At 34.6% G+C, this 14525-nt stretch overlaps 2 protein-coding genes across 2 annotated transcripts; one reads left to right on the forward strand and one right to left on the reverse strand.

The window, feature by feature from the left end:
* Nucleotides 1-3256: 3256 nt before the first annotated feature.
* LOC107492790 (alpha-mannosidase I MNS5) lies at nucleotides 3257-8386 on the reverse strand (the record flags this gene model as incomplete). Its single annotated transcript, XM_016113847.3, is given in 15 exon segments — nucleotides 3257-3863; nucleotides 4287-4437; nucleotides 4552-4693; nucleotides 5038-5138; nucleotides 5263-5348; nucleotides 5438-5519; nucleotides 5660-5780; nucleotides 5996-6175; nucleotides 6260-6308; nucleotides 7069-7251; nucleotides 7453-7552; nucleotides 7682-7743; nucleotides 7822-7887; nucleotides 7976-8018; nucleotides 8325-8386. Coding segments are annotated over 15 exon segments (1644 nt in total), but the record flags the coding sequence as incomplete, so codon positions are not given.
* A 1993-nt stretch (nucleotides 8387-10379) lies between these two features.
* Nucleotides 10380-11027, forward strand: LOC107492892 (uncharacterized). Its single transcript, XM_016113957.1, has one exon. The coding sequence runs from the start codon at nucleotides 10380-10382 to the stop codon at nucleotides 11025-11027; it is 648 nt and encodes a 215-aa protein (XP_015969443.1).
* Nucleotides 11028-14525: the final 3498 nt, after the last annotated feature.

Raw genomic sequence — 14525 nt, forward strand, 5'->3', positions numbered from 1 at the left:
CCTTTGAAAACTTCTTATGTCATCACCAAAAAATCATGTGTTACTTTTAACTAAATGATGTGTTCTTTTATTATTGAACTTCTGTTTTTATTTTTCTTTTGCTCTTTTTCTTGTTTTTATTCATTTTAAGAGAATGAAATAAAAAGAATTATGAAAATGTGAAATAAGAAGGAGAAGATGAAGAAGATGATGACGATAATAAAGAAGAGAAAGATGAGAGTTTTGAATTAGGCAAAATTTATTAGAAAAATAATACTAAAACTTTTTAAATTTGACACAAGAAATTTCTTAATCATAGCATAGAAAATTTTTTAACCGTGGTACAGAAAAATTTATTAACTATGACGCATGGAATTTTTTAATCAATTAGAAGTCGAGAGAATTTTTTAACTTATTTTCTTTTGAAGATTTTTTGTGTCATTTATAAAAATTTTTTATGTCATTTATATTTAATATGTATTATTTATTATTAAATTAATTGTGTAATATTAAATTAGATAATGATAATGATGATGGTAGTGATAATGATAATAAAGAAGGAGAAAGAAAAAAAAAAGAAATCAAATCAAAAAAGAAAGAAGAAAAAAAAGAAAATGGTAAAAAAAGAGAAAATGGTGGTGGTCACAATGATAATGAAAGATGAAAAAAGAAAAGAAAAAAAAAGTACTAATATATTAAAAATTAAAGCACGCGTTTATAAATTTAATTTGATTGTACTTAGTTAAAAATAATTTACTTGTCTACCATTTTTTAAAAATTCTTACTACATGATTGAATAAAAGATAAATGACTTTATTAGTTTATTTATTAGAAGATTTTGTTATATGGATTACCTGCAACACTATCTTGTTTCATTCTATTTTAAAAAATTCAACATCATTTTTTTTACATAAACCACTTAAAAAGTTCAACTAATATATTAATGCATTTACTTAATATATTTCTTATTTCAATATACATTACATTATACAATATTTTCTTCATTGCACATATTGTTATACTAAGTATAAAAGGACTATAACTATAGAAACGAAAGTTGAAACTATAGAGTTTATAAAGAAGAAAAAAACAATTAACTATGATAATGTTTTTTTAACAATTATTTTGTAACTACACTATAATTCTTTTTTTTTTTTTCCAGTAACTTAATTAACTATGTATTCTTTTGTTCCAACTTAGATAATAATGAGAAATAAAAAAAGTCCCATGAATAGCATATACTATTACACTCGTATAAGGAGGAGGGGATTGTATAAATTGGACCCAACATACATGGAAGTTTAAGTTCATCACTCAGATTTTCTTTTCTTAATTTAAATTTTCACAATATAAATTGAGTTGATAGATAAATATATTATAAGAAAAATATTAAATGACTATTGAAATTTATTATTTTTTGTCATAAGTTAGTCATTAATATTTAAAAATATAGGATAAAGTATCTTGGATTATTAAATTAAAAAATAGACTAAAAAAATTAAATTAATGACTAAATAATAATAAATTCTGTTAATTACTTAGTATTTTTTATATTATAAAATTGAAAAATTTAGGAAATCAATTACAGCATAAGTCAACTAATTCAATTCTTTTTAATTTTTTATTTTAAAATTTGAAAAATTAGAATAATAAATTTTTTTTTCTGTTTTTATAACCAACTTATTTTTTAACTAATTGATTAGAATTGGCTTCACTTCAAGTTGATTTTCTAGTGGAATCAGATAAAAATATGTTATAACAATGAGATTACATTAATGTCTGAAATGTGTTGTTAAAAACAAAAAATTCCTTTTCACAAAACACAGGTACACAACTTGGCAACTTGCTCCACCATAGGCAAAGATTCCTTCACCAAAAACCGACATGCCTGATTTAACTTTGGGAAAACGAAATTCTATAGAATAAAAGATAATTTGATAACCAATTTGAGTTGACTAATTAAGTACATGAGTTTAAGGGTAGAAAATTTGAATCCTATTTTGTACGTGTACTAATTTATTAGTGGCAATAAATTTTTAAATAGAACTTAACAGGAACGATCATAGAGAGACCACTAGTGATTTGTTCATTAATATTTTTATTTAACCAATTTAATATCATATACTCAAGTCTTCGTACTTTTTTAAATTAGTTTTATATACTTATCTCGCTCTATATATTAAAAAAATTGTTTGTTTTTTTAATATTAACATATTTAACATTTATATTTTTATATAAAATATTAATAATGAACTACAGTTATATTTTTGTAATTACATTGTGTATCTTAGATGTTCTTTTCGTGTTAAAAACACTCATTTTTCTTCTAAATTTACGTTGTTAGAAAAAAATTTACCTTTTTCATCATAACTTATTTCAACTATCATTTTATTTTAATATTTGTATCTTGTATTTTATAAGGGTGTTGTTCCTTTTAAATAATTGATAGTTTATTATTTATTTTCAAATTTTTTAAAATTTGTAAAAAAAACTAATTTTAATTAATAAAATATGTGATTAACTTCTTTACTACACATACTATAAATTACTAGAATTTTGTAATTTTAAAATGTACTATTAATGTTGTTGTGTCTCTTTTGTGTAACTGTCATATCAAAAATAAAATTACAGAAAAGAATTTATAAGATTTTTCTTTATATATTTATAAATCTTTTAAAAAACTAAATAACTACATATTATGCCTAAATTTCTTTTATGTAATGAAAAAATACAATAAAAAATAATAACTAAAAAAATCATTTAAAATTTGGTTCTACCATATTAAAACTTTTGAATTAGTTCGTGGAACTTGGTTTGCTACATCAAAAAATATCGCAAGAAACCATAAAAAAAAAGACAGCTTGATCATTGATAAATTTTAAATGAGTTAAAGAAATTAAGGTAAGACTTATATTCAAGTTGCATTTGGTTGATACAGAATGACACTACATAATTAATGACAAATAGTAACGAATTTTGATCCGCGACAGATTAATCCTCAATCTACAAGATTAAAAAAAACCGTAAAAAACTAAAAAAAAAATTACAAATATGAAAATTGAGAAGACCACAAAAGATTTTGATGTGTCAACTCTTGTTTATATCTTATTTTCTATAAAAAGTGTCAATGTATATTTACTCATTTATATAATGTATGATTTATTTATTTTTTATTTTTTCTTTATAAAATTGTAAAAGTAAAAAGTACTGAAAATTTAAATTAAAAATTGAAAATAAAAACCAACGAAGATGCTAAACCCTATCTACTATCTAGGTATCACTTTTGGTCAATGATAAATATACATCAAATCATTCAAATCCACGGACAAATCCTAAAAAAGATGAGAAATAGGTAGAAAGAATGTTATATTCACTTTCTGTATACTCATTCTCATAATCCAACTTCTCCCAGTGATGTTTTTATTTTCTCTCCTCCTTATCATGGTTGCTGAACTGATCTAAGGAAAAGGAATACAACTATTCAATGCATCATATAATCCGAATAAAAAGCTATTATATGCTAAAAGAATAATCAAATGTGTACCTACCAAATAACTCTCACTCCTGTGACATAAACTGGTGCTCATTAGTTGTTTCAGTGGTTTGTATACTGATTCTGACTTACATTTTCTGTACCTAAAACAAATCAACTAAACAAGGTACCATGATTAAAAGATCCATAATCCACAATAACCAGCCATGCTACAAGATCTTCGTGTACATGTCGTGGAATCGACTCCACAATCTTCGTCAGTCAAACATCTATAATCACTACGCGCATCAGGGATGTGGCATGCACTCTCAATGTGTTGGCCTGATTTCAATGTGATGGCAGGGCAAACTTGCAAAGACATTGAACTGATTCGACTCGCTGCTGGTTGTCTCTGCACAAGGTAATATACTCATGTTTTCAAGTTCAAGGGTTTTTATTTTTTATAAAGTAAATACCTACATATCCCCAAAAATAAAAATCTAGCCTCCTAACTTCTTTGAAAAGAAAAATATTTAAGGCAGCATATATTATCGATATAAATATAATCTCATGTTACTACCGATGAACTAGGGTTTAACATAATGACTGCAAGATCAGTTCCCCTATCAATCAGTAAATTTACCATACCAATTTGAAACTATTTATTGTCATTGAGGATTTGGTACGAGTGATATTGAAATCATGCTGCGAACAAAGGTGGAGCAATTTCCCACTTCCCAATTTTCCATTAAGTTTTAGTTGCCAAAATTGTAGTTACACATATATCAATAGATAAAAGAAAAATTGAAGGAGAAAAAAAAAAAAAGAAATATACCTTCATGAAAGTCCAATTAGTAGGAATATAAGTTTCTGGAAGCTTCTCATGCCATGCGTTTAGTACAGGAAGGGGATGCCCTTCGGTGGTAAATACATAGTTAGTCTCATGTACAAACGAATCATCAAATAGGAGATATAAATATTTGCACCTGCAGAAAACAGGAACTATTACTCAGAAAATATAAAGTCCAGCACTTAGTTGGGTAAGGAATTTGTTATTAAAAAATCTGCATGATAGAAGAGGGAAGGCAAGAAGATCTCACGTTTCAGCAAGAAAAAAACTATGTTGATGATCTTCCAACTGCATAGTTGTCACATCCTTGACGCTTGCAAAACCACCTTCTACTTTGGTGTATAGATTAAGGGAATTAACTATTGTTTCACCCACTTCAATATACCATGGATCTGAAATTAACAAAGGTTGATGTGAAGAAGTGATATGGCCACATGCCCACATCATTACTGATTGGATATAATTCTCTCTATTTAAATTATGTGAGTAGATTGAAAACATAAACACATTGTTAGGAAAAGATATATTTGGCCATGTATATATAGTGGGAACTGGGAAGAATGGGGAAGCCCAAAAGAAGGAAACTCCAACCAAGTAAACAGCAATTAAGAGACTCTATTTATCATCTATAGTCTTTACAAAAGTGGTAAGAGAGTGATGTTTTAGAAGAAGTCAAATATAATGTCATGAATTCACAATATCAACAAATTAAAAAAAGATTGAAAAACCTTCCAACCTTTAGTTGCTTGATATAAATAGAATGTTGACTCGGCGAGTTCAGGACGTAACGGATAATATTTTTCAGTAGGGTGAATCATCCGGTGGTCCAGCAAATACCTTGACATGGATTTATAGTTCAATATTTTTTTTTTATAATAAAATAAATAAGTCTTAATGACAAATAGACAACTATACTTAATGAGACTCATGTTATAATCAAACCAGCAAAATCAGAAAGTACCGCTCAGGTAGCACACCAAATCTCTTCCACACATGGAAGAACTCACGGTGAGATGAATTGGCGGCTGTGATATCCCCAATAAGAACCTGGTTCCAGAAGTGCCAGATAAGTCAGAGAGATATCAAATAATATCTTTAAGAGGTAGTACAATTAGGATTCCTCCCCAGTTACTTGCCTGTAGACCAGGCCAAAATGCTTGAAGACTTGTAAGCTGCCAGTAAGTTGCTTTTCCTGTTCTCATATCAGCTTCATGATACCTGTATCACATCAACTAAGTCAGGTTACAATTGTTAATCAGATACACCCACAAATACCCTTTTATTTTTAAAAGATAAACCTACTATCAGAAGAGATTTTATAAGATAAAAGCAAAATGTTTCTGGGGTTAGAGTTATACCAAGGACCATGTCTGAAATATTTCTGCACAGCAACATAAGCAGAATTAAACATTCTCCAAAAGTCCTCCTTCCCGAATAGGATATGAGCTTTAAGTAGATACTCATAAAAGGAATCAACCCCTAGAAAATAATTCAGGAAAAAAATCCAACACAAGAAATATATAGGTCAGTTCATCAGCATTTGTGGGTTAGGATGAAAGTATCATAGGATATCAAACAGCATTACTATAAACAGCAGCAGCATCTTCATATTAAAATCAACGGACAATGCAATTGCTAAGTTAGAAAAGACAGACTGAAAGATGAAAAGATTATTACAATTCAAAAGAACGTACCTGCTCCAATACCTGATGAAAATTCAATCCATTCCCCAGTTTCCACATCTAATGTGGTTCCAAATAAACGTAATGAACTCTGCATGCTCCATAGCTTACGAAGGGCTCGCAAAGCTGCAGATTCATACCTAGGGTCACCGGTCACTTTTGATAAAGCACCCATTTCAAGAATCAGTGAACCTGCCAAAAGAGGGAAAATTATAAGCAATCAAACATATCATTTTACTAGACCGTATTTTTAATATGCTAAGCTAGAACTCTCACCACATCCTGAAGTGCTTGTTTCTGTAGTCTCATTCTCCATTACTCCATACTGTGCACAGAATATTTTGCATTGGTGTGGAGTTACATATCTTTCTAAAAAAGGGGAAAACAAAATAAAGAAAATAGCAATAGACTATAATTTATAAAAATCGTATGCCTCAAAAATTGAAGTAACATGGTTCGAATGCAAAACTTGGATCTATACAGTACAGCACTCATTAATGCTATGCATATATGATAGTATATCTCCACATTACTATTCATATGAATGCAAATAGCGTAGCATTTTAACTATATCACATCAGTCATATCCAAACTTATGATCTAGCACAGAATTGTTTCCTTATGGAAACGAGGAAGTCAGGAGATCTGAAAAAACTTGGAAAGCCTGAAAGGATGATGTCAAAAACATGATTGGTACTGACTCAGCCTGAAAGTCAGGTGTTCTAGGTCAAGTGTTAGACTATTACATTTAGTTCACACCTAGCCCAATACTACTCTTAACATCATAGAATTCCAAAACTATATGGAGTCAGCTATATGGGTCAAACAATGTTTTAATGTCCTAATACTTTATCAGAAGCAGTTCTTACTTCTTACTAAACAAGCAATGATCAAATTCCATGGAGGATTTAATTTAATTACTAACATTTTTTTTATTCAGTATTGACGATGCAATGAGAACTTCTGACAGTTAGGATATGGAAGATCATTAGAACCTATCTTCAGACATTCAAAATTTTTAAATGTTTTACAACCAAGTGAAATGAAAATAAAAATTTATAGACATTGAGTGTTATATAGGGTACCTTTAAGTTAATCCACGCATATGGCAATCCAGTGGGCGTATCGAATGCCGGTAGAAAGCGTTTCCCTAAATCTTCAGCCAGAAATAGGAGCTGATTATTGTAAGTCCCTTGAAACAACTTCTTTGAAGAATCAGATGCAAGTAAATGAGCAGAGACAAGTCCTCCTAGAACTCTTATGTTGCACTGAATGATCACAATTGAGTTATTAGGAAATAATATGCTTCAATCTTCCATGCTTTAAGATGAATGTTATTTTTTAATTGTCACTCAGAAATCAGAAGTAAATTAAAGCCATCAGCCTACCAGCTTTTCAAATTTTGGGCAGTTAGATGCATGTTACATGAAGCTACATATTCAATACTTTCAAACAAATCCAGCATTTACCTCAAAAAGATTTATGCGTGCGTCAACGTCAAATTTTAGATTTTCGGAAAGCCAGAGCACTGCCTTCTCAAATTCAGTATTGTTTCCCATAATAACAAGGCTAAAGGAGAAAGGACAATTTTTATGAGTTCTGAGTTCAACTAGATACACAACAAGACACGGCCATCAAAAACACACCAAATCCAATAAAAACAGAACCGAGCAAACTAATAATTCATGCAGTGCCTACCTTGACAGCGATTCGATAAGTGTAAGGGCAGATCCATTGTAGTCTTGAGGTAAATGTTCAAGCTGCGACAGTAAACAGTTATTTCTGCAGTTGTTCTCTGATTAATTCTACTCCATATTCTTATGTAAACGTCGATTTACCTTCAAATTTCCTAGCTCACTTAAGGAGTCAGTGTACGTTTTGGAGAGTGGCTTTAGCTCATCATGCTGCAAAACTAGAACAATCATGACATCGCACAGCCGGGTCTATCCCTGAATTTTAACGACTAACAACTATGGAATCACATTAACTCACCGGAAATGCATAAGTCATATAGTTGTCATAGGCATGGTAAAACCTACCAAGAAAAAAGAGTACCAACAGATAACAAAATACTGACGAGCATTATTTACTAGTTTTTTCACCAAAATAAATTGCATAAGGACTTAAAAAAAATGCTATAGAACCCAATATAATTGACAATTCCTATGAAAATCTATACATACATATTGCTTAATGTAAATATTCCTACCCTTGAAAATTCCAAACCTTGTCATAAATTTGAGCTATTCGAGCTAGAAATTGCAACAAAGCGGAATCAATCATTTTAAAAAATGAATAAAATATAAATAATTTGGGGGGAATTCAAATAATTCATACATACATGGTGCGAACTTTCTCTCTCATGCGCATTTTCTTGGAAGCCCAAGTGGATTGTTGTGAGTGGGAGATGCAGAAAGTGGAGAGTAGAAGGAGGAGGAGGAAGAGGCATGGGGAGTGATCGCGGTGAAACATGGGAATGGAAATGTGACCAGGTTTTGGATGCACGGAAGGTGTTTGATTATTTGCTTTGTTTGGTTTTGTGTTGCGCGGACTTGGTTTGAAAGTGTTTCGAGACTTGAATTGAATTTTCACCATTCATAATCACTGTCTTACGAAAAGGATTTACTGCGTATTCAATCTAAGGATTTACATGACACGGCGTGGATCAATTTTTTTTATATAGTAAACAATTGTGTGATATGCGATGATATTTTCGTATCCGTGAGTTTACAATGCTATGGAACATGTTTTAATTTTTCGAAAGGCACCGACGTTGTGTGGGATTTTTTTAAAAATAAATTATGACGAAAATGCACGTTATCTTTTATCTCGTTTACAATCATATGTCTCATTTATACTGTAAATGAAATAGGCCACATAAATTGACGTGTATACTTCGTTTACAGTGTAAATAAGATACGTACAATTTTATTTCGCTTACACAGTAAACAAGATACGTTACGACAAATTTTCAACACCGACAAAAGGATGTGCAACCCTTTGTATTCTCCATAAATATTTCACTACTTCTTGTCTATCTTTTTCTTCCAAAAATAAACCAAAATGTTTAGTAGTAATGGATATTTGGTTGTAAGTGTGTATCCCAATTGCCATATGAAAAATAGTGATAATGGGGTGATATTTGAGTGTAAGAATCTCATTCTATTGCGTACTTGGCGATAAGTTTTTTGTCAGAGTTGAAGAGTCTGATATTGAGTAGCGCCGGTGGTAGCGGGAGAAAAGAGATCAGAAGGGTGGGGTATAGATTGCTAATACCGATGGAAAACAGAGTTTTTCGATTTCGCCTGTTTTGGCTCCATGGTGACGAGCATGTGCGCCTGATGTTTGACATCCATGGGAGAATTATGGCAGAACAAGTGATGGAGCTTTCTACAGAAGTTGGTGATGTGGGTGGCGATGGATTTGGGTAGTCGGACTTCGTGCAGGATGACCCACCTCTCGCACAAACACCGTTACACGTTGCTCGTCCAGTGGAAGACATGGAAATTGATGGTATGAGGACTCAGACGAGGAGTATGTTGCGGATAGCAATGAGAGCGGTTCCTCTGACGATGATGGGGAGGAGGAGTTTGTAGTAGAGACCGTCGAGGCATTACGTCGGTATCTTCTACCTGCCCTGCACCCATTCCGCCCTTATCATCTGTATCCAGTCATATCATACATTGGATCTGGACGAGATGCAAGAGAAAAATCCGTTTTCCAATACCGGTGAAGATGATTACAACTTAGACGTTGGTATGGAATTTCGAGTTGGCCACAGATTCAAAAGCCGAGATGCAGTATTGCAGGGAGTGAAGAATTACAGCATTCGTAGAAGTGCGGAGTACTGAGTTGTGGAGTCGGATCGATTAAAGTGCCATGTGCATTGCCAACAATCTGAAGCAAGTTGCCCTTGGCGTCTCTGTGTTGCTCTCCAACAAAATCTCGGATATTGGTAAGTTCAAGTTTAACTGTGTTCTATATTCTCAGTTATCATTGTTATTCTTGTTGTACATCTCAACCATGGTTGTTCTATTTCTTTAAAAATGTGTGTAGGGTTAGAGGAGCACATACGTGTTTAACACCCACCATGTCTCATGAGTCATGACCACTAACAGCTGGACAGAAGTTTTATCTGCCGTCTCATCCTCCCGTTGATACAATCCTCGCTATTCGTCAGCATCTCTGTCCTACAAGGTGCAGTTAGAAAAAGCTATCATTTCAAACCCTCGTACCTAAAGGCCTTGATGGCGAAGCAAAAGGCAATTGCGCATATATACGTTAATTGGGAGGAGTCATACAATAAGGTGCTGAGGTTGCTGCAAGCACTGCAGAGTTGTTGTCCTGGAACGCTATATGAGATTAGTGTTGTACCTATTATGAGGGACACCTTATAATGCATGATTACAGCATGTTTGATAAGGTATTTTGGACCTTCCCTACCTGTGTGGAGGCTTTCAAACATTGCAAGCCATTTGTCTCCGTTGATGGCATGCATCTGTTTGGGAAATATGGTGGTGTCTTGCTTATTGCAGTGGCACAAGACGGTAACAGCAACATCCTTACTCTAGCCTTTCCAATTGTTGGGTCTGAGACCATGGAGTCTTGGTCTTTCTTCCTAATCAATTTGAGGCAACAAGTGACCCCACAGGAAGGCATGTTGATTGTTTCTGATAGATCCCAAACGATCAAGGCTGCACTGAGAACTGACGATAGTGGGTGGCAGTCTCCTAGAGCATTTCATGCTTATTGTATTTGGCACATCGTGACAAACTTTATGTCTCGTTTCAAGTATGCCGAGGAAAAGCGGTATCTCATAAATACAGCTTATAGTCCAAGTAAGGTTGGGTACGAGTGGTACATGGATGCATTGAGGGGTTTGTCACAAGAGATGGTGGACTGGGCTAGTAGGTTTAACAAAGAGATCTGGCTACAACAATGCGACGGAGGTAACTGGTTTGGGCACATGACGACGAACCTCTCCGAGTGCATGAATGTTATGCTTAATAGTACACGCTATTTACCGATTTCAGCCATCGTGTGATGTACCTATGAGAGGCTACAACAATTATTTTTCAGGAAGGGACGGGAGGCACATGCACAGCTAGTGGCGGGCAATCAATTTTCCAATAGCTAATGGCAGCTATTGAGAAGAACAGAGAGGGAATCTTGAAGATGCGCGTTACTTACTACGACAGACGGGCTTCAGTGTTCCTGGTTGAGGAGTTAAAGCCTTTCGAGGGTTGGTCACAAGGGTCATGCCGTGTTCGCTTGACAGCAGACACGTGTGACTGTGGCCTTTTTCAGTCACTACATTTTTCATGTCAGTATGCGCTAGCATCCTATGCCACCGCGAGTGTCGAATGGGGTCCATACGCCCATCCGGTGTACATGCAGCAGGTTGTGTTCAAAGTGTATAAGGCAGAGTTTCCCTTGATCCCAGATGAGAAGCTTTGACCGAAGTGGTACGGGACACGGATTAGTCCTAGTCCTGCCATGCGCAGGAAGTCTACTGGCCGACCTGTTTCCACCAGGTTTCGTAATGATATGGACGAGGGCGAGCGCCAAGCTAAAATGTGTGGTCCTTGTAGGCAAATTGGTTATACCCGAAAAGTGTGCCCAAACCAGCCGACGGATGAGGCTTAGTTTACAGTCTTTACTTTGTTTGTGTTTTTTGAGGTTTGGTGTTTGTGTAGTTCATATGTTTGTATGGTTTAGTTTATTGTGCAATTTGTAATATTTTAAATAACCAAATGTTGTACTCGAACTTCATGGCCTTTAAGTTATCCATCTTTGCGGCATTTATGTTGTACAGGAATTGCAAATGTTAAACTTCAACACATAACGAGGTTGGCATAAAACTTCCAAAAATAGTGCTGAATAATTTAAGCCCAAACTAAATAGAGTGGATATAAAAAAAACCATAAATGTTAAACTAAATTGCAACATAAATAGTGTATCAAAATACAGCAATAGTAATATACAGAATTACAGCATACAACAGTAATAATGATATCATCAATGGTGATCACCCGGGTAATGCAGTCGAGATCCGATGCCACATGGTAGAGGTTGTGCCTGTCGCTGAGATCTACTAGGTCGTAGGTTCTAAGGATGTTGTGGATGATGAGAGGGATCTTGTGGCTGATGAGGTGGCTGTAAAGGTACCAGACGATGTGGGATGACATAGCTGTCGGAGTAGGTCACTGGCTAATACTGAGGCTAGTAAGGTGGAGGAACCGGTGGTGCATGCATCGACTAGGATGCCATCATCAGTAGGCTGTAGTCCACCGAAGGCGGTGTCGCATACTAAGCACTAGGTTGGACATGTGTGCCGTATAACGTGCTAGAACTCAAAGAAATGTATGGAATCCAAACAGTGGTAGACATAGGGATAGACGACTGCTGCTGTGGCTGTCCCATGCTCTGCTCCCTACCTGTACAGAACTGCTTCGTGATGCGTTGCATGGTGGCTTGGTTGGTGGTACGGATGTGGGATGCCTCCTAACGACTGCTAGATTCTCTGAGGTCATGCCAACTATAACGACCCAACTCCCAGTATGCCATGGTTATACAAGAAGTCAAGTGTTACCAACTTGTTCTTCCTAATTATTAACTATTATTTAATATATGAGCATGTTCCTTGTTAGAACGTTGCCAATTTATGAGTAATTTTTTTTACTTAACTTATATCATTGCGAGCGATGGAGTAAAATAAATAAGCATACATTGAGAGAAATAATAAGGAAGCATAAAGAAACATAGAACACAACTGATAATATACATCGTGTACACTATAACAAAACATACAGCGTTTACAAAAGATCAAATCAGTTTACATCCTCATCGAACCTACATAGCTAATATATACATGACACTCCCAGGGCCTGGCCCATACAAAAAGCCGCTAAACTGGCGCTTAGGCTAGCCTAACCACTCTATAGCTCCTAGCTCTCGGGTGTACTAACACAATTGAGAGATGATGCCAGGACATCTAGGCTAGTTTTATTGACCTTTTCTTTACTGTTTTAGGGTAGTTTCATGCATTTTCTTAGTGAATAAGGCAAGTTTTGGATGAAATTACACTTACACCTTGATTTAAGCAACTTTTGTGAACTTTGCATAATTTCATGAGTATTTTGCTAGAATTGCTCGATAAATTGATGATGCATAATCTCATGACTTTGGCTAGAGCTTTGATGCACTTTAATTGCTTGATTTCAGGGCAAAGGAAGCAAGGAAGAACCACGTTAGTATTCACGTTAACCTAGTTAACGTGAACACTAACGTGGAATGGTAAAAAGCTTGCAACGTTAATGAGAAAAGTGATCACCAATAACGCCTTCGAAGCCATCCAAAGCTCACATTACTTGCCACGTTAATTAAGTTAACGTGGTAATTAACGTAGAAGAAAAAGGGAACTCCAACGTTAAGAGAAAATGTGAACACCAATAACGTTTTCCTCCAACGTTAGTGGTAAAAGTGAACATCACTAATGTTGGAGAACTTGGCAATGATCCACGTTAAGAGTCACGTTAACTTAGTTAACGTGAACTCTAACGTGGAAGAGGAAAACAAAAGCCAACGTTAGTGACACTCACTTTTGTCACTAACGTTGGAAGATGGCATCACTACTATGTTAAGAGCCACGTTAACTTAGTTAACATGAGCTCTAACGTAGAGAATTTGGGCATTTGGAGTGTTAGTGACAAAGGTGAGTGTCACTAACGCTCTCGAAGGTGAAACACACCTACGTTAAGAGTCACGTTAGCTACACTAACGTGAACTCTAACGTAGGAACAAAAGGCATCAAGCAACGTTAATGGGAAAAGTGATTCCCACTAACGTTCGCGAAGGGGTACAAGCCAACGTTATTGGGAAAAGTGAGTTCCAATAACGTTGGCCAAAATTTGAGAAAGCAACGTTAGTGGTCACGTTAAGACCACTAACGTTGGATTTAACGTGGATACATGAGGGTGGAACGTTTGTGGAAAAAGTGAATGCCACTAACGTTCTCGAATCCACAATGGCACTCAACGTTAAATCTTGCTAAATACCCAAGCCTAATTCATAATTCTCTGCAAGTTGGGCCCACTAAAGCTGAGAACTGCTTCAACTCAAGATCCAGAGCCCACATCCAAGACTTGAAGAACTCACTAGAAGATCAAGAGGAGTAGTATATATAGGAGTAGTTTTGAACTATAGGAAAGCTTGGCACTTTTGGGAACTACTCTCTATAGATTTACTTCTCTGCACTTTTAGCATGGATTCTTCTTTTCTGCCATTTTTCATTTCTAGAGCTATGAACAACTAAACCCCTTTCATTGGGTTAGGGAGCTCTGTTGTAATTTGATGGATCAATTATAGTTTTCATTCTTCTTCTTTCTTTTCTCTTGATCTTTCTAGAAAGCTTTCGATCTTAATTCAATTGGTTAGTTGTCTTGGAAAAGAAACTCTCCATAATTGGATCTCCTTTGAGCCTTGGAAAAGGGATGAGGAGATTATGCTAGAAATGCTTTCTCATGTTGGACCAAATTGGGGT

Source organism: Arachis duranensis, chromosome 1, assembly GCF_000817695.3.
Source record: "Arachis duranensis cultivar V14167 chromosome 1, aradu.V14167.gnm2.J7QH, whole genome shotgun sequence".
In the NCBI taxonomy this organism is placed as follows: Eukaryota; Viridiplantae; Streptophyta; class Magnoliopsida; order Fabales; family Fabaceae; genus Arachis; species Arachis duranensis.